The sequence below is a fragment of the Ambystoma mexicanum genome, chromosome 14 (assembly GCF_040938575.1).
Source record: "Ambystoma mexicanum isolate Mex_15411 chromosome 14, UKY_AmexF1_1, whole genome shotgun sequence".
Classification (NCBI taxonomy): Eukaryota; Metazoa; Chordata; class Amphibia; order Caudata; family Ambystomatidae; genus Ambystoma; species Ambystoma mexicanum.
In genome coordinates this window covers 180214565-180235833 of record NC_090940.1, presented here as the reverse complement: position 1 = coordinate 180235833, position 21269 = coordinate 180214565, and the positions used below count along the sequence as shown (strand labels likewise).

At 43.8% G+C, this 21269-nt stretch overlaps 1 protein-coding gene across 1 annotated transcript in view; it reads right to left on the bottom strand.

Annotated features, from left to right (window-relative positions):
- Nucleotides 1-21269, bottom strand: part of COX16 (cytochrome c oxidase assembly factor COX16) — a 445594-nt gene that overhangs the window by 237855 nt on the left and 186470 nt on the right. The window contains exon 2 of the mRNA XM_069638870.1: nucleotides 957-1034. Within this exon, the coding sequence (XP_069494971.1) occupies nucleotides 957-1034 (78 nt within the window). The remainder of the gene's footprint in view (nucleotides 1-956; nucleotides 1035-21269) is intronic.

Genomic DNA, 21269 nt, shown 5'->3' with positions numbered 1-21269 from the left:
GGTGTTTGTAGGTAGAAGTGGGGGAGGATCTGGGTAGGTTGTAGAGTGTGTCAGGGTCCTTCAAACGTTGGCTCTCCAGATGTTTTGCACTACCACGCCCAACTGCCCTAGTCAGTATAGTGAATGGTGGTATTCTTGGGAGTCACAGTGCAAAGAATCAGGAGCGCTGCAGGTTGCAGGAATCTGATCTGGAGAGAGGAAGGAGTAGAGAGTAAGGCAAAGGAGTAGGCATGAGCAGTAGTTGGGAGTTTGAGCACAATATTGGAGATTAGAGTTTTTTTAGAGTGGCGAGTAAGAAATTGAGGAATTTTGTAAATATTGAAAAGGTTAATATGAGACGCAGAGGTGGCAGTAGTGATGAATTGTTGCAGTCAGAGGTTGCTATCAAAAGAGGACATCAAGGCTGTAAGCTATTTGGCAAGCTAACCATAAGTTCAGGCAGGAAGTAGCTAGGAGAGCAGAGGGTAGCAATGGCATTAGACAATGGGAGAAGAGAAAAATTATTTCTGTTTTTGAAGTGTTCCGCATATAAGGCTGCCGAGAGCCGCCCATTGACGGATTGCAGTAAGACAGTTTGTAATCCATGCCCGGGTGGCTGGGAGGAAGGAGAGAAAGTAGAAAAAGATTTGAAAATCAGCAGCAGAGGTGATATTAAAAACCAAAGGACAAGATAAGTCTTCCTGGGGGACAGGTATAGAGGGAGCTTCGCAGCGTCACTGAGTCAATGGCTGCAAACATTGTCGGCCCTGTGTCTTCTGATACCCTTCTGGTGGAGAAGATAGATTGCAGGTCTTATATGGCAGCTGCCAGCGTTTCTCCAACGGCTCTAGCAGGCTCAATCAGAGTCCTATAGAATGCGGGTATGAATTGAGCTCTGTCCAATCAAAGTACAGAGCAGGTGCTGATTAGCTATCTAGCACACACACCACAATTCAGGGACCAAAGCTGGGACTTACCTTTCCTTGTAGCTTTTGGGCATCGTATCTTATTTGAGTAAATTCTCTGAGGCCAAAAGAACCACCAACGATAAGTAACTAAAAGAAATAAAAAAGAATAACAGTAATTTAGTAACTTTTCAGCTGTGGCTTTCAGAACGGTTTTCTTTTCATTGCACACTGAATGTAATTATGCATCGGCTTATTTGAAAGGAAACTACAGGGCGGGGTACTCCGGTGAGTAAAAGCAAGAGAATGTTAGGATGGGGTGGCATTAATATAATGAGGTCTCACCCTACACACCTTTTAGAGTAGGCGGTAGCAGGCCTGCTGGTTTTCCAGCTGCTTCGACAAGCCGGTCTCCCCGCATTTGAGGTCTGGGATTGCCAGTTTACATTAGACATACACGTATCCTACAATTTCAGGAATGTGGTTAGATTGCGAAGTTGAGTTACAAACGTTGGAAAATGTGCCTCTTGGGTTTGATTTCATTGATCGATATTCAGGTATGCAGTTTTCATATTTAATTTAGACAACATACGACAATTGCAAACAAGCCATTTTTGTTAGTGATCTGCATGACATGAATCTAGGTCACCCCAGCATATACAATATCAACCACAAGATGTTTGCAAAAATAGTGCAAACGGTCAGGGTCCATTGTTAGAGGCAAAGTATAAAAGTGCTCACTCCCACATAACCAAACTTTAGCTTAGAACATAATGCCTTGAAAGAAAGACATTTAAGGAGAATTCAACCCTACTATGGAACCTTGGCACCCACTGACCTATTTCATCACAGGCCTGCCCTTACTTATTTATTGGCGGCTGAAGACGCCACCTGTGCACTTACAGCTGCTCACTCACTAGCACTTCACTCTTCATAAACCTAGCACTTACGCCCCCCCTCATCCCCTCCCTCTCTGCACTTGCACGCCCTGAAGGCTCTCGAAGCCTAGTAGGCCGCCTCTATCTTTCATTGTTATATTTGCTTTCGTTCCCATTTTCCCTCTCTGTTATTCCCTGTGGGCGCTTTGAATCACAATTTACTCGATGTAGAAGCGCCTTACAAATGCACAATAAATAAATAAAACAAGGTATATCTATGCATGCCTTTTTCCGTCTCCCTGTCCCTCTCCTCCCCCAATACAAATCTAATGGAGAGAACTTCAGATTCTACATTGTTCTACTCCTCAATGCATTTTAAAATAAATATTGTGTTGCACTTGCAGACCATTGTAAGAATATTCAAGTGCTACATTTAAGGGGCATTCCCAGTCAGATAACTCTGGCATGGTTGACATCATTTCTAGTGGACCGGAAAGCAAGAGGGCACTGGGCAGAAAAATTCTCGGAGGCCGCTCATATCAACTTTGGAGTCCCACAGGGAGTTAGTCTATCGCCACTGCTATTTAATCTATATATGAGATGTCTATGCAATCTCCTGGAAAGCGTTGGCGTGTTGTTCACAAACTACGACAATACCACCCAGCTAGTGTTCGAACTGGTGGGTGATCACCTCATAGATAGTGCCAAAATAGCAGAAAACATCATAGACAAATGGATGAAGCACAATTGGATGTGTTTGAACGATACAAAAACAGACTTGATCTTCCATCTTTGGTCTTTATAGTTCACATTTGACACCTCATTCTTCATTTCTCATTTACTATGGATGTGTTTATGACACTGATATCACGTGACAAGTGCTTGTATGCATGTTATTGGGTTTAACCTGCTACACTGATGCATGGGGATCAGATACCTTAACCCCTCCTATGCTGATCACCTTTTTGGTTTTACGGAAGTGTGAGTCATCACGCACTAAGACGCTTCTATTTGACCTCAAGTTTGCATCACACTGGTGTTATAAGTGACACACCAATGTTATCAGCTTTTTTTCTATTGTGCTTGATCTATTGGAAACTTATACAGAACGGTTGATCTTATTTTTGTTTCCCTCTCCTTATGTTTGACATCAATTAATTTTGTCTGTGGCTATTCAATGGATGTTCCCAATGATATGGTCATTTTCATATTTCTTTGAACTCATACTGGTATTCACTTTCAGTCCAATGTTGTGACCAAATCTATTTTCTGGTACATTCAATTTTGTGTTCTGGATGCATCTCTGAATGTCCCCTCTCCGGTACTCCTCTGTGTGTTGAATATATGGAACTGGTTTACTACCTCATCTGTACTACTTTGTGTTTTCCTTACATTCTGTCATGTATTTAGCATTATATGAAATATTGTGTTCATCAATCTAGGCCCAGCTTTCAAAAGGACCGAGGGCAGTTGAAACACGTGTCGGCTTAAAAAGGGCCCATCACTCATTCTTTTTTGAATTTTCATTAAAATTGTATGAGTTAGATGAAATGTGTCATTCTCTTTATTCTTCTTGACCGAGAGTGATTATGTAAGATCCTTATTCTTTTGATCAATTGTGGTTATCAACATGTCACAAGTAATGTAGGAGGGCAGAGCACCACCTGTAGACGTATTTCAGTTTTCAATGCTTTTAACAAGGTTTGTGTAATCTTGTAACAACATCATTCCCATATAAACTGAAAGCGAAATTCACTAGCTCCTGGTTTTCACCTACAAAACAACTCAGAGTGCCTTTGGCTTTGAAAGTGGCATAGAGCTTGTCACTGTTTTGTGTCATGGATGAAATCAGTGGTGAAAGCGCACCGAAATTCCGTGGTGAAAGCCCCTGGTGATTTAATTGCCACTGAGCCACCATATGTAAATACTTTCACTTTTGGTAGTGTCAATTTTTGTCTTTTTAAGGGTATGACCAGTTTAGCTCTACGCCAATTTAGCTGCCAAGAGGCTCCATGTCATGTCGGACTCCTTGAGCCAGTCCTGGATTTTCACTCTGCCTGCTGAGACCTGTAGCACTTTATTAGGAAAAACAACTCAATTACGGGCCACGGCAGTGAGCTGGGGCCTGCAGGCGCGCACACGAACTGTGAACCCACTGCCTTGAAAGCTCAAGTGAAGTTGCGATTTGCAAGGTACAGCCAAACCATCCCACCTCCCGAGTCCCTCTTTAAAAATGTTGAACTTTGCTTCTTCCTTAAACGTGCCTTCATTGTTGTAGGCGCGGTATTGAAAAGAGTGAATGTCAAGAAAAATGACCTAGAGTTGTGGCGTGAAACATCTGCCGAGTGTGACATCCCTACTGTTATGAGGACAGAGAGTGTTCAGAGCAGGGGTCAGATCACAATGAACTAACAGTGTGTGCTGCACCTTCATTATTTGGTTTATTATTATTTGTGAGGGGGGATAGCTCACGGGCAACGCGTTTGTCTAGGATGCAAGGCAACACAGGTTCGAATCCCAACCATGCACTTAGAAGCCAATCTCTGGTATTAACACTGCATTTAGAAACCAATCTCTGGTATTAAGCAAGTTAAAAAACAACAATTATAATTAAATAATCACAGTGTGCCAGGTCAACAACTGGCTTGCACCATGCCACTGCTGCCACCACATTGCCCTCATTCTGGTGCTCTGCTGTGTTGCTCAGCGAACAACCATCTTGAATCGAGCGGTGGAGTCAGCCCTCCCCTGCCCTTGTGTCTGAGACCATGTTGGAACAGGAAGAGAATACTTAACTCGAATCTAAACCAGCAACTTCCCCATCTCCAGTCTGGAAGGAAGAGTGCCTGCAATCACCAGCCTGAGGGCACTATCACAGGAACAAGCTGGAGTCATGCTTGATGAGTCTGAGGGTGAAAGGGAATATCATTGCTGGGAGGAGGTTTGCGTCTGGAGGCAGGACTACTTTTGGATGGTCAGACAGTGTCCAGATTCTATGGGCCTCATTACGACCCTGGCGGTATGGGGTGAACGGCGCTGGTAGAGCTGCTGGCGTTGTTAACCCCATACCGCCTCATTATGAGGTCCGCTCGTGGAACCCGCTCAGGATGCCTGGTTTTACCAGACGTCCTTAGTGGGTCCCGCGAGCGGCCCAGCATGCTAACAATGGGCCCGTCATTAACGGGCCCATTGTTAGCATGCTCCCCATTCCCATTGAGCCCTATGGGGGCTCAAATGGGAATGGGGATGTACCGGTCTGGGTTCCTTGAATGGGGAAATACCGGGCCCTCCCAGGTCAGAATAGCCCGGTATTTCTCCATTCAGGGAACCCAGACCCGAGTTTGGGGGTAGCCATGCCCTTATTAAGTGGTTGGTGCCGCTGTTCCAAGCTGGTATCTCATCCATAGGTTGCTCAATACTTCCTCGTAAGGGGGTTACTCTTATTGGACCACAAAAGATGCTCTGACAGCCTCTATCAACCCACAAGTCAATGCAGATCATGAATGTTTTAAACTCCAACAAGCCAAGTAAGATCACCCCTTGATGAATATCATGCTCTTCTGCATGATCTGGCCTTCATCTGCACGCCCATCAATAAGGATGATGCCCTCCGGATACTTTTAACAAAGCAATGATGCCAGACCCTACGCTCCTATGAGCTAGCAACTATGAGAGAATCCCATATGGAAGAAACCCTCAGAGCTGACAAGACCAGAAACACCTGAGACGTTCTAGACAGATACTGCCACAGAAGGAAAGCGAGAGGAAGTGTTGATCCAAGAGCTATCAAAAAACCAGCAGAGGCACAGCAGAAGTCTATTTGGCAGTACTGCGGCTGGTCACTATCAAACACTAGGAAGTGTCCAGCATCTGTTCAGCAAAGGCCAGAATCTGGTTTAACATGTGCATTCTGCCTCAGGCAGAACCAATTACAAAAAGTGTTTAGAGGAATTACAGCAGCTACGTTTTCACCACCCGCATCAGGGTATCGGACACAGAGGTCGAGAGTAGCTGCGGTTTAAACATCATACGACGTTGCTGTAATACCCCAAATAAAGAAAACACAGCAGTATTCTTCACTTGCACTAAATCTGCATGACCAAGTCAGGAAGTATTCTTCCCCTGCACTATATCTGCATGACCAAGTCAGATAGTATTCTTCACCTGCACTATATCTGCATGGCCAAGTATTCTTCACCTGCCCTAAATCTGCATGACCAAGTCAGAAAGTATTCTTCCCCTGCACTATATCTGCATGACCAAGTCAGATAGTATTCTTCACCTGCACTATATCTGCATGGCCAAGTCAGGAAGTATTCTTCACCTGCCCTAAATCTGCATGACCAAGTCAGATAGTACTCTTCACCTGCACTATATCTGCATGGCCAAGTCAGGAAGTATTCTTCACCTGCCCTAAATCTGCATGACCAAGTCAGATAGTATTCTTCACCTGCACTATATCTGCATGGCCAAGTCAGGAAGTATTCTTCACCTGCCCTAAATCTGCATTACCAAGTCAGGAAGTATTCTTCACCTGCCCTAAATCTGCATGACCAAGTCAGGAAGTATTCTTCACCTGCACTATATCTGCATGACCAAGTCAGATAGTATTCTTCACCTGCACTATATCTGCATGGCCAAGTCAGGAAGTCTTCTTCACCTGCCCTAAATCTGCATGACCAAGTCAGATAGTATTCTTCACCTGCACTATATCTGCATGACCAAGTCAGATAGTATTCTTCACCTGCACTATATCTGCATGGCCAAGTCAGGAAGTATTCTTCACCTGCCCTAAATCTGCATGACCAAGTCAGATAGTATTCTTCACCTGCACTATATCTGCATGGCCAAGTCAGGAAGTATTCTTCACCTGCCCTAAATCTGCATGACCAAGTCAGATAGTATTCTTCACCTGCACTATATCTGCATGGCCAAGTCAGGAAGTATTCTTCACCTGCCCTGAATCTGCATGACCAAGTCAGATAGTATTCTTCACCTGCACTATATCTGCATGGCCAAGTCAGGAAGTATTCTTCACCTGCCCTAAATCTGCATTACCAAGTCAGGAAGTATTCTTCACCTGCACTATATCTGCATGACCAAGTCAGATAGTATTCTTCACCTGCACTATATCTGCATGGCCAAGTCAGAAAGTATTCTTCACCTGCACGACCAAGTCAGGCAAGAGTCAACAACCATAGACATGATACACATGCTGGTCCTCACTGATGCAGACGATTCAGGGAATGTGATGGCCTTGCACCAATTTGACAAGCTTTACCCAAGACTGAAACTGCCACTGTCACTGCCAAAAGTGAAAATATTTAGATATGGGCTTCAGTGCCACTGAAATTACGAGGTGTTTTGACTACGTTCTGTCACTTTGGAAGCCAAAGACACTCTAAGTTGTGTCATAGCGGAAAGCCAGAGGCTAGTGCATTTCACTTTCAGTGTATATGAGAAAGATGTTGATACAAGACTACACAAACACTGTTGAAAGCATTGCGTGCCCAAAAGGCACACACAAGGCTTCACATAGACCTCTGTGGTGGGTCAGAAGAAGGAAGCAGACACAGTGTTGACATTTCCACTGGTGGTTTATTAAATGATAAGAATAATGCCCATCTTTCCCTATTGCTATGAGTGTATTCCCTGCCTATATAAATAACTACGTTGCTTGTCAGTCATCAGAAAGTCTCCAACCAAAAATAGTCTGCTGTTCAAAAATGAGTTCTACCTGACCCTACCACTATTCCAACCAACTAAATGAAGTCTTGAGAATGACTCCCTTCTTCTGACTGTCTCTCCTCAAAGAGGTTCTTCTTCTCTTCAAAGTATTTTTAGTAGGCTATTTTCAAACTCTCTAACCACTATCTGTACCCGTTCATGTAACTCTTTCGGTAGGTTTTTGGGCGTATTCTCTTTTCACTGGACAATGTTCAATTGATCCCCCTTTGCCCTTTGTCTTATCCTTTGAATGTTCTCCTTCTCCTGGGGTAGCTTACTTAGCGTTTCTCATTTATGGGCTCTACTGGACTTCTCTTCGTGCTCATATCATCTTTCTGATATTCTCCACTCTGCGCTTCTTGCTCTATGGGATATTTTGTTCTTTTCCCAAGGTATTTGTCTTGTGAGAAACTGGAGGGTATTTTCCCCAGGTAAGACCTGTAATTCCTCTATTCAGGTGGCCAAGGGATGGCAATCGCTTTTGGATCCCAACCCTGGGGATGGACAAGCAAGGGAGAATCACATGGGCTGGGGAGTCTGGGTAAAAAAATCTGGGAGACCCTCGGGCGAGACGTGGTATTCTATTAGGTCAACAGGGGGTAAGGAAGACATCCCCAAAGCCTTCATAGGATATCCACATCTATCGCTCTTGAATAAGAAAGAGAAGTCCAATCATAGAAGGATGACAAGAGTGGGAAAGTACGGGAACCGGAAGGGACAAAATCTGTTTGGCTATAACATCAACGGGTCCTTCCCCAACTAAAGTCAAAGGACTTCTTACCCATATCCATCCAACCATTCCAAATCGCCAGTAAAGACAGATAATATGGGGAAAAGGGAATTCTCCCGGCTATATAAAAATCAAGCTGGGTGTTCCCCTTCTCCCCAATTTCAACCGCCTTATTACCTTTAGCCCTGCAAGAACCCTCATTGGTCTTGTCCCCCCACCCCCTACTGGCTCAAGAACAGGCGATCTTGAGTGATGAGGATTACCCATAGAAACACTATAGGTATACAAAGTCAGGCTTATCATCCAACACCTTTGAATTGTCACACTAATAGAGAGTCAGGCAAGGTCAGGCACTTTTCCCCAACTGTGCACACCTGACTCCAATCGACTCTCACCTACAGTATTAAAAGGGTGGTTCTGCCAGAATCATTCAGGTAGCTGGGGTTGCTGAATGGAACCAGGAGGTCAAGAAGCAAAAGGCTGCAAGGAGAGTAGCACAGAAGGAGCGGTGGAGAGGCGAGACACCAAGACGCTGGCCCGGTGTGTGTGAGGGGCTGCAGCGTAGCAAGGGAGCCGTGTCTCCAGCAAGCCGGATCGGGACGGAAGGCAATCTATCAGCCATGTTTAGGCCAGTGCTAGTTCCCCTGGGACGTGTGCGGGTCCCAGGGATGTCCGAGGGGCAGGTGGTGAGACCCTCGCCTTGACCCAAACCCATTTGACCTGCTTGCCAGCACTGCGCTACTTTTGGTGAGTTTCGTGAGCCAGAAAGAAACTCAGTAGCGTGCGGAAGGCTGTGGTGGGAGCAGGAGCATTGAGAAAAGTTTACAGCTCGGTGAGCGAAAGCAGAGAAATAAAGCAAAGCAAAGCAAAGCAAGGAAAAAGATAAAAGCAAAGTGAAGCAAGCGAAAGCTGGAAAGCGGTGAAAGAAAGCAAAGCAGAATGACAGAAAAGGTGCGCTAGAGGCACGGAAGTAAAGAAATACAGAGCAAGTGCGCTAGCGACGCAGAAACAGCCAAGCAGGGCTACGAGAGACCCAAAAGTAAGGAGAGGGGCACTAGCGACCCGAAACAGAGAGAGACAGCTAAGAGATAGAGAGAAGGAAAACAGACAGTCAGAAGAGGGTGAAAGTAACCCGAAAGTGAGAACGAGGGTGCAAGCGACCCAAAAGAAATACAGAGTGTGCAAGAGGCACGTTCAAGAGAAAATGAAGGTGCAAGAGAGCATAGTCAGAAAGGTGGAAGGAAAGTGCAAATGTGCACAACAGGAAAAGAAGGTGTGCAGGAAGCAGAGTAAAGCGGAAAAGGTGCCAGAGAATAAGGAGAGGGGTTAGAGGTCAGAGTGGTCGCACCTGGGAGGAGCAAAGAACCCAGGTTTCTCAAAAGTCTCTGATACACCCCCCATGAATGAACTGTACAGTGAAAGGTATATCCTGACAAGAGGAACTTTTTTGTTTGTTTGTTGAACTACGTAAAGTGGGGCCTGTGCTTGGGGAAGGGAAACCTAAGAGGCCCACTAAAGACATTGTTGAACTTTGTGAAGAGAGGCCTAGACTTGGCGAAGGGAGCCCTGAGAGGCTTAACAGGAACTGTGTCTTTTTGTTTGGAACTGGAAAGATTGAAGCATGGGGAAGGTAAACCCAGAGACATTGTGATCTCCATTGATTTGCTGCAAGAGATCTACACAGAAGGTTCCAAGGACAACCCTTGTGAGTTTAACTATTTTGAACTAGCAGAATTACACCTATTGGTAAGAATTCCTAAAACCAGCTGCGGTTTACACTTCCTTTTTGAGTCATACTTTTTCCTTTAAGAACATCCCCTATCACATTTGGTTTAAGAGTGAGGACATCAACAGACCTTAGAAGCATCAGTTGAGGAAACAATCCTCTTAGAATTAGGGCAAAAAACAGGCATTGCACCAGCCCCACAAAGTTTGATAATAAAGGTTTTCAAACCGTTACTTTTGAGTCGGTGTCTCTCTTGATGCCATGCCAGTGTCACAGTATCCAACGCTTAAGGGTCTCTCTTGTAGTTTTAATCGCGATTCTCTTTCTCACATTGTTACAATTCCAATTTATCATCTTTCTATTCCATTTTTCATCAATTTCACTGGGGTGAGTCTTTCTGGATGGATAATGATTCCCTGGAGGCCTCTCAGTTCTCCCAGTTACCTCTGGGTTGGTAGGAAAATGGCCCCAGAACCAGCACTCGCCTGGGGTCTCCTCTTTGGCTCCATCTCGCTCTCTCATAAGCTCCGTTGGCATCCCGCTCTTGGTCTTCTGCTTCGCAGTGACCAGGTATGGCTCCGGGTAACTGGATGCCTCGCTGTTCCCTCAGCATGGTGGTTTCAGTATTGTTGAAGGGGTGCTCTGCCCAACACAAAGCTGTCGTGGTCACACCACCACCAGGACTTGGATTCCCGTCTCCTCGGCTCTCCAGTCCATATTAAAGCTAGGTTTTCAGCATTTCACTCACATTCAGATCACTTCTGAAAGTCACAGGCTCGTTGGCTCCACCTCTCTCTGCTGTGTCCCACGGTCAGGGGGCTTCCCCTGCTTACGCTCTCTCTCTCTGCTTTGCCTTTCCTCTGAGTGTCCTCTCTTTCCAGTCTACTCATCTCAGTTAAATGGAGGTTTCTCCCTAAAGAGACAGAGTATCTTTCATGATCATTATGACATATTGTGGCTTTATCTTCAAGCCAATCTCTGGATTTCATACTGTTCTTTATTTCTTAAAGTCCCATATTTGTCATCAAGGGTAGTGGCATAGGGAGTTCTCACAGGAATGGGAGTCCTTGCCCCCAAAGGGGGAGTCTCTCCTGATGAGATCCCACTTGCCTTGACTCCTAGGGAGGGTGTTGTGGAGCAGACTCGCCTCTCTAGCCTCACTGGGGTGGGGGGCTCCTCCTTGGTGAGAAGGGACGAATTCCCTGGATTCATCACACCGCTCAGCCCAACCTGGGGCACTATGTCATACAAGAATTCCATTTCACCTTCATGAAACAAGGCCAAACTACAGAATGATGAAACAAAACAAGTAGGATAGGAAGGCCAATTCCATAGGTAGTCTCCGTAGTGGTGCAAGCTGCCGGAAGCAGATCGAATTTGTGTTGACATGACACTGCCTAACAAGGCCATAAAAAAGAAAGACTCCATATGCTAACAGTAGATAACATAATTTTTTGCTTTCCTTACAAGGCCCAACTGCATTCTCACGAGTAGATGTGTAGGCAGGGTACCATTAGGTGCCTCTTATGAAGATTTAAGGTGCCTAACCCCATTCTCCTCACATGTAGGACTCTTTTGCTACTTGTATTTGAGTTTTGGAGTATCCTCATCTGTGGAGGTATTTCAGCAAACTATTGTGGTGTCTGGCACCATTCCCTGAAGTCTTAAACATCAGTTATGGCATTCTTGTATATTCTTCATCGGTGAAAGAACATCTTATCATGCACTTTTCCCTACATCTAGAAACAATGTGAAATTATACAGAGACTTTTTGGATATGTACGTCAAGCCACAGTTATCCCTTTAAATCAGGAGAAGCAACTACAAGATTCGGCTATCACACTACAAAGCAAGGCTCGAATACCCAAACTTTCTGTCCCGGCAGCGATGCACGATTTTCTGGTACAATAGGTGTGGACGCGACTACAGTTGAAGACTACATGAACTTCTTATGCAAGCAAACATTCTAGTATCCATGTCTTTAGAGGAAATGCTTGGTGCCGAAGATGGGTGAATTCAAGCAGTCCAATACAGAATTTGCACACAGGTAGCTGAAACTAATGGCTAGCACAGCATTTTCACAGCATGCTGGAAGCAAAGAAATCACTAAAAGCTATGTTGGTATTAGAGACAGATGTTTCATTTTAAATGAAGGTCTTCTTCTGCTGAGAGGCACACGCCTTGGTGTTCTGGCCACCTTGGTTAACAAGGTCTTGAAACCGACCCATGTAGGGCATCAAGAGTTGAGGGAAACAACATTCCTAAGAGAAAAAGTGTGGATCCCTGGGCCCGAGGAAACGGTGGATGACATGACTCAAGGGGGCATGTGGAGTCAAGCGACAAGCAACAATAATTCTCGGCCACCTCTGGAATCACCAGTGAAATGCTGTGGAAAGCAATTGGCATACAGTTTGGGGGAGTTATGAATGATAAGCAGTTTTTGGTAATACTTGAACCCTAAGGATATCCCAAAGTGGAGATTGTAGCTTCTATGCCAGGGTGCAAAATTGCACTCGCCATTGGCTAGTGATATTTGACTCTTGAATGGTAAGAAATGGTGTGCTCTGTCTATGTATACAATTGAGGTGGCGAGTAAATTTTTATGGCTGGCTAGTAGCTTGCAACTTTAATTTGTGCAGCCTGGTCCGCGTAATAGAAGCAGTCCTGCCTGTGTTCAACAGATCATTTAAAGCATGGTAATATTAATGGAAAGGTTTCTATACCGCGCACCAATGTCACTTGTGTGGTCTGGTTTACCAGCCTTGCTAAGATCAGACAATGGACAATCCTTTCAAGGAGCCCGGCTCGGGCGGGTTTTTAGGCATAGAACAGAAGCAGCTATGGTCTCATAGGGGACACTGAGCGGTTCGCACAAACACTCAACCAGACCTTCAGAATAGCCCGTTTCCAAGGGGAACCAATGCAATATGCTCTCACTTAGTTCCTAGCAGCATACAAAACAACACATACTGGCCAGCAGAAGTCTCTCCAAATGAGGCATTTCCAGGAAGAAAAGTGGGGACAATGATCCCCGAACACCTGTCGCAGAGAACACAGAAAGATTGACAAGCTGCACATCAGTGTGAACAACAAAGAGTCCAAGTGCCGAAGAAGGACAAAAAAAAAAAAATGTGGGTGACACAGTGATAGTTTGAAACCGGTGTCAAGCTTGCAAACTAAGAAAAGTAGCCCTGTGTATTGTGACACCAAAGAAACATTCCATGGTCACAGCAAGGTTTAGAGTCAATAGGAATGAAAGCTGGAAGATCAAGTCAACACTTAGGATCTCGAGGTCTAAGAAGAGAAGGGAGATCAAGACCCACAAGGAACGACTTTAGAACTCCGGCGGTGGGAGCCAGCCAATCAGGTGGCTATGAACATGGGATTGAACCGCCGGTGAAAGCCCACGTTCATTGCCACCTGATGGTCAGCACCCACCACAGCCATCATCCCCCACCCTCTGTCCCTTTTATTTATTTTTATTTTTACCCCTTCCCACTTACCTGTTTAATGTGGCGGCGCAGGCTGCCACTGCAGCTGCTTACCCGCTACTCTGGCAGCCAAGAAAAGGGAAGAGGGGCTCTGAAGAGCCCCGCCGTCCCTTTCCATGGTGGCCATCTTGGAAAAGGATTTCATTAATTGAACAGGACGCCTCGCATGTCCCGTTCAATGAATGAAATCCTTTAAAAAAAAATATTTTAGCCCCCTGGGTTGCTGCTTTGGTAACCCGAGATACTAATGGCCTTAACACCCTCTCCTGCTTGCCGGATCGGGTGTTACTGGCACGGGGACCATCTTTAAAGGCCTTTGCTCTGCTCAGACCTTTAACTCAGGCCCCGGGCTGATTACACCCGATCCAGCACGCGGGAGAGGGTGTTACGCCACATTGGAATCGAGTTGCACAATCAGGGTGACAGGGACTGGCTCGAGTCCCAGATGGAGGACCTCTTTGTGTTCACCCCGCAGGTATGGGTAGATACTGGCACCTGAGACACCCGCAGTATAGGGATGAAAGCCCTATCCCGAATAAAGAACTATTTTGCTGAAAGACAGTACTCGCAAAGAACATAAGGGGCTGCTTTCATATGTGAAAAAGCAGTGATTCTTTTTTATGCACATGTTGCATTGTTTTGAGAAGAGATGTTGTGAAGTGAGACGCCCATTGCATGTGAAATCACTATTGGGAAGTGCAATAAAGAGGCTGGTGCCTGCACAGTAGATAGAAGATTCCACGCTGTCGTGGCAGAATTTGTCAAATTCTTTCCATCGTATTTTGCCGCAAATGTATGTCGGGGCTGTTTAGGGTAATAATGAAGCTAGGAGAGAACTAAGGGCTGGGGGGGTCCCCCTGCATACATTTGCGGTGAAATGTGCTATAAAGAAAATAAAAGAAAAACATATTGGTGAATTCTCCCACGATGAAAAATTCTCGATGGAATCACATAGAACCCCTGCACAGAGTGGGACACTGCACCACAATGAACAAACGGTGTGCCTTGTAAGTATTTTGCTCTCAGCATTGCCACATGGCGCTGGGGCAACAACAGTCACTGATGATAAAGGTGTTGAAGGCGATTGTCAAGAGTGGGGTGTTTATGTCTTGGAGTCACTGGTCGAAGTGTACGGAAAGAAGTAGTGGAACTATGTTCCCTGCTGGCCTGCACCCCCCCAAACACTTGCACCTGCTGTTTAAGGGAACGTTCAGTGCAGTGCACTGAAAATGCAAGTTTCAACTTCTTCCTACACTTTTATTTTAAAACAAAGCCATTCCGGAACGGTTTCTTAAAAGTATAGGAGCTGTAAAGGTAATTAAAAAAAGTATAGGAGCACCACTCCCGACCGCTCCTGCTCACTTCGACCACTGCTTGGAGTCTATTTTTCTCAAAGCTATATAATTAGAAAACAACATATCAAATATTCATTGTAACAAAATTAAACACTGCTATGGTGTGTAAAATTATGGCATCATTTTTTGAATGCTGTGTTGGCTTCCATTTTGCTCGTCTCCACCTTATTAACCATGCCGCTGTGGCACCGCGAACCACTGAGGTCACAGCACCGGATTCTAATAGGGGCGCACGGATGAGACAGGCAGGCACAGGAGCATTAGCATCATGTCAACATGGCTGTCAATTTAAATAATTTCATATTGCCAACAGGAAGGGATCGCAATAAACAGAAACAATGTCTATACCCTGTTGTATGTGATGCAGAAGAGGCCACTATGAAAAGGGATAATAATTCCCCTTTTCCTGCCAGTCAACGATTATGATGCATTAAAGGAATACAACACAATGACTCTGTGTCAGGTCCATTATGTTCCATTGTATTTCCAGAGCTTGAATACCCAAGCAGTGAATCAATGTGTGTGTGTTTTTGTTGTTGATAATAGTCTACATAGTTAGCGGATAAAGCTCTCATGAGACATCTACCGGGTCCTGAATACTAATCTCCATGCTTCACTAAATTTCAACAAATCTGGCCACTTTACCGAGCAGAGATCTCAAGCTGAGAGGCTCATGACATTTCTTTTTAGTTTTGGCTAAATGGTGGTTTAGCCAGCAATGTGTATCTGTTGTGTATATGCATAACGGAATCAGCATACACAGAGGTAAATTAGGATATAAAAGCCAAGCCTTGCAGGGTTACATTTGCATAATGGATTGAGTCTTGTCATTACTATATGGGCATCCTTAATCAGACTTTCTAAAGATAGATGGGCATTAATGGAGCTGGGTCTCCAGTGCTAAAGGAGTATACAGGAATCCGGCAGTGCAGTTATAACTGTGCGAAGTTGGGGGCAATGTACCTACACAGTTCTGCTGATCGGACGTGCTCCACTGTTTACTTTGAACTGTGCTTCGTTACACTGCTGCATTTACCACATATGCACTTGAATCGCTCAGTCTGGCAGCATTGTGCTCGGCTGATTAGGTCTGAGTTCTACAGGGCCTAGATGAGGAAAGCACTTAAAAAAAAAAGTATGCAAAGCACACGCCAAGTCGGGGCAAAGTCACTACACAGTTCTGCTGATAGGAGGTGCTCCGCCTTTTACTTTGAATGTCATGCTCCTGCATTTACCACATAGGCATTACACTTGATCAACCTGGGCACATTCTGCTTGGCTGATTAGGTCTGTGTTCTACAGTGCTTAGTTGTGGGAAGAACTTTTTTTTAAAAACCTGGTGTGCGAAGCATGCGCAAAGTCGCCGGCAAAGTCACTACACAGTTCTGCGTTGTTTGGCGGGTTCAGAGGTAACGTTTCTTCTTACATTTGATTGCCCGCACGCTACAAGACTGAAGGTAAATTTGCCTTACGGAAGGGGATATTGTGACTGGTCACCAAGCAATGGGGGAGCAGGTACAATCGTTACAACACTGCTCCAAATATGATCTCGGGAGCAGAGGAAAAAACGGCCTGGCTCCTAGCATCATGGAGCTAGCTGCTTCAGCTACTTTGAATTTAGCTATTGACTTATTGGAATCAACTTTTGGAATCAACTTGTGCCTCGCAACTTTTGCTTGTAGAGAATTTTGCCATTGCTTTGGAGTTCCCGCTGCCAGTTTCTCCTTTGTTGGTGACCGTTGCCGGGTTCGGCTAAGGTTGTTGGTGTTATTTTTTCGGATTTTAGTAAGGAGTTACAGATCAAGGGGCTGGAAACACGGAAGGGTGTTGCTAAATCAATTGCATCTTATTTTTCTATAATTCTATAATCCCTAAATTGAATAAACAAGATATTATTCAACAATCATAGTCTTCTGGACTGGTTACAACTGCAATGGGGAATTGTCCCTCAACAATTTTAAGCATAAATACATTAGCCAATAAGGAGCCATTGAGGCGGGAACTATTACCGATGACACTGGTGATAAAGATGAGGATTATTTCTTGAATACGCCTCCTATTTTTTTCAGAAGCTGCAGTTGGATTCAGACTCTTATTTCTTCTTATGTATTCACTCCAGGGCCGGCGCAGCACAGACGTTTGGGCAACCTGATTAACAAAACTGAACAATTGGTGACTCGCCCAACTGATTTAATTTTGACAGAGCTAAACCATGTTTTGAGTTCTTTATTGAATGTATTTGAAAATCGTCAGCGTGATTCTCAATCACACTCCGTGAAGTTGGATCGTATTTGGATAAAAATTCAATTTCTTGGTATTGATGATCCAAATAAATTGTTACTGGCTGATAGTAACAAGTCTTGGCGGGCATTGGTATTGTATGAATGGAAACACATATCTGACCCCCCATGCCATTCCTATAGGCATTAATATCCAGGGTAAGTGACAGGAACACATTTCTGAGACTTCACCAATTGTTTTGAATGATCGTACTGATAAAAGAAACTATCAGCCAATGCAATTAAAGAATGTTAAGCAAGGGAAAACCAACAATAAGGCATTTTTAAATCTTTGCATATACCGTCCTGTAAAGATGATTTGTTATTAATGCAAGGGCTCAAAAACACTGGAGTAATTCAGAAGGGGGTAGAAGAAGTTAAAATTGTATGTGCAGACCATTAAGCCTAATATAGTTGACTTGACACAGAATCTTGGGGAAATTGGTAATTCTACGCAACATGAAAAGAGTTTTCCACTCGTACAGAAAGAGGATACATTGGGGCACATTAAAACCTTATCTCAAACCCTAGATCGCTATCCTGTTGGGTTTGTAAGAACTGTTACTGGTGACCTGAAAGTGAGTTGCCCACCCGGCACTGAAGAAATGAAGGGAGTGGGCAAGGGTACATTCATGTTTCTTCCATCCAATGAGACATCTGCAGGTGAATGCTTTTGGCCAATGTTTGGCCACCCGGCCACGCCGGGTAACTTAATTCCCTCTGCTACAAATATTTACTCTCCTGTTACGTTTTGTGAAAGTGCTAGACAGATTAAAGGGAATATTAGTATTTTGAGGGGCAAAGGGTGCAGATAAGGATACTCAAAGCAATAGAATGTTTAATGAAATATCTGCTGCACCAATACGAACAGGCAAAACTCAGATGCAATACTGTGCTCCAACTAATGTATTGGGAGGTATTGAACGGTGTGATCACATTTCTGATAAACTACCCCCAACATAAAGAATTGCTTAGTGCATTTGGTTGAATTTGTATCAGAGTAAAGATAAATGCTATAAGTTTAAAATGTAATGTATCTCACATAATAAGAGTAATGTGACACTTAAGAGGTGTAATATTTTGGGCCTATTATTGGAAGTCCTTCTTTGAGGGCTATTTCCTCCAAATACATTGATAAAGTTGCATTTCCCCAACTAATGTTGCCTGTGTGACCTTTTCTTCCAGGTATTGTTGTGTAGTTGATTTTGAATGAATGTTTTGTATTAGAACAGGTGGGATTTTCTTTTGTTTTACTAGAGGGGGCTGTGAATGGTAATTTCAAGGGCCTTTCAGATGCAGTAACCCCATGAGCTAATAACGTTGGGGGAATTAAGGTTAGTTTCGACAACAGGGGGAGATCATTTACTTTGCTAGAAACAGATAATTTACCAAGAAAGGGTGATAAGCTTCATTCTATCATCAGTCAGAGGAGAGAGAGAGAGAATGTATGTTCAAGGCGGGTAGTCTTTTCTGCCATTAATCAATCTCATGGAACAGTGCTGATGGATTGGGCTTGGGAGTCAGAGGTGATTAATAAATCCTCCTTGACGAGGCACTGCCAGTGATATTGAATCTTTGTCTATCCGGTCTTGGAATTTATTCAGCCATACTCACTTTTTTTACAACCCCTAAATTGGGGTCTGTATTGCAGCAATACTCGATCATTTGTATTCAAAAGCACTGGATGCTCTATCCTACTGTAATTGAGGGGTTTGAAATATTTTTTTCTGCTGCTAAAAAAGGTGAACGTGGTCGGCCTTCGGTTGGTGTAGCGATTTTAATTAAGGATGGGGCCAGTCTGAAATTTGAGCAAAATGATTTATGAGTATGATAACCTGTTGGCAATTCAGGTGATGATTGGTTTGTATCAAAGGGAAAAAGGACAGCTGATTCTGTTTCATATTTATTGGAACCATTTAATAATGAAAATTGAATCGGCACTAGAACCGATTACTGATATTATTTGTGATTGGTCTCGAAAACGGCCTGATGGGATTTGAATGATTTTGTTTTCAGAATCGGATTTTCAGGTATGATAAATGAGAAACCCTGTATCTGTGCTAGGAATGTTAGCATACAATGTTATAAGGTGATGGAATCAATGAGCCTTTCACGTTTTATTGGCTGTTTTTCTGATGACCAACTGTCAAGACACATGGGTAAGAGAATCTAAAAAGGCCATCTTAGATTATCTATTCGTTGGTGGATTTCTATTTAATTTGTGTTCTAAATGTGTTGTATATCGCACTCAATGGAGTGACCATTCTATGATCAACTGCTGATATATTAATATGTTTTTGCCACCTGGATCACAGTAAATCGGGGGCTGAACAGAATTACTTGGAATCAACATAGATCTTAATTGGTTAATAATAGAGCCAAATGGTTGTTGGCTATTTCAACTATGAATTGGAAGTATAATTCTTTCAATGGGAGCAACTTTGATCTGTTTCTGGGTGATTTGTTGGCAAAGGTGGAGCACCAAAAAAATATGAGATCAACATTTAGATTCCAACATCAATTGGGCCCAATGTTGGGGGAAAAGGAAAAGGGACATGAGGAATAAGATAAGGCGTTTTAAAAATAATCTCAAGAATGACCCTTCCTATATGTTGAGAAATATCACGAAGGAGAGGCTATGCTACCATAATTGGTGTAGAGGATACAAATATCTTCTTCTGCTGAATGATGCTGAGGTGATGTTGGACTCACTTTGTAATACCAATACTGCTTCTTTTTGGCATCTCAGTAACAATCTTGAAAGAAGCCAAGTTGATTTACAATTGAATCCTGTATGTGAAAATAAATGGATCTCCTTTTTTGTGGCTAAATACGCCCAGACACATCTTGCGGGGGAAACGATACCCTGATGTGTGATAATATGGGTGACTTTGATAATTTCCCTATAGCCCTGGAGGAAGTGTATGAGCCGGTAGCAAATCTAAAGCCCAAGGCCCTAACAGATTGGCAAATATCTTATTTAAAGACGATCCTGCCACCTGGGCCTCTATTTGAACTACATATTTTCAGAGAATAATTAAGAACAATGTTCTACTTATTAGTTGGCAAACAGCTTTTGTAATTCTGATATTTAAAATGTGAGATTGTTGCGATCCAGCCAACTATAGACCGATTTCTTTATTAGATGCGGATAGTAAGATTTTTGCATCACTGTTGCTGCATGACTTGGAGGAATGGTCTAATCAAACTGGTCATATTAAAAAATGGCAGACTGGATTCCAAAAGAATTTCTCCACTAATTTGAATGGTCTGCTTTTAAAACATCTCGAACACCTGGTATTATCAGGGAATATCGATTTCAGTTTATGTTGCTAGTATTGATTTGTCATCTGCATTCGATACAGTTAACAGGAATTTCTTATGGAGAAAATTGGCCATGGGAAATATTCTGAATGGGCTCCTAACTCTTCCGATTGCTATGCATGAGCAATCAAACATCAGGATAAAGTTGAATAATAAGGGTGACTTATCCACTGAAATACCAACTTTTTCTGTACATTAGCCGCATTTCTTTTTAATTTATATACTTCAGATATCGGTGAGCTGTTGAACAAGGACTCTTGCACTGCCTCAATTAAATAATCAAAGATTGGCTTGGGTTTCGTATGCAGATAATTTTATTTTATCAAACTCGGAGACGTCTTCAGAAACGTTTAGAAGCATTTAGTGCTGAGTGCCTCTTTGCCTTCCAGGCTGTCCGGGTGTGCTCCTGTTGCGTCGTTTGTGCCTGCTTTCCAGTGGACTATTTCTGCACGCCTTGGATTCAACTGTTGTGATCGTGCCGTTAATAAGCCACGCCCCCTTCCAAGGAGGGACGTAAAAACGAGCACCCGCACGCACCAGCGGGCGCGCACCAGAGTGCATGATGAGTGCCTCTTTGCCTTCCAGGCTGTCCGGGTGTGCTCCTGTTGCTTCGTTTGTGCCTGCTTTCCAGTGGACTATCTCTGCACGGTATACTTTAAATACAGACTGAGAGTGATTGGTACTTACTGGACTTCATGTAATCGAATATCACAACTTTCTTTCTTTGTCTTTAGCCTTGGATTCAACTGTTGTGATTGTGCCGTTAGTAAGCCACGCCCCCTTCCAAGGAGGGACGTAAAAACGAGCATACGCGCGCACCAAGCGGAGTGCCTGCTGTGTGCCTCTTTGCCGAGTGCGAGAGTGCGGGGTGTCAC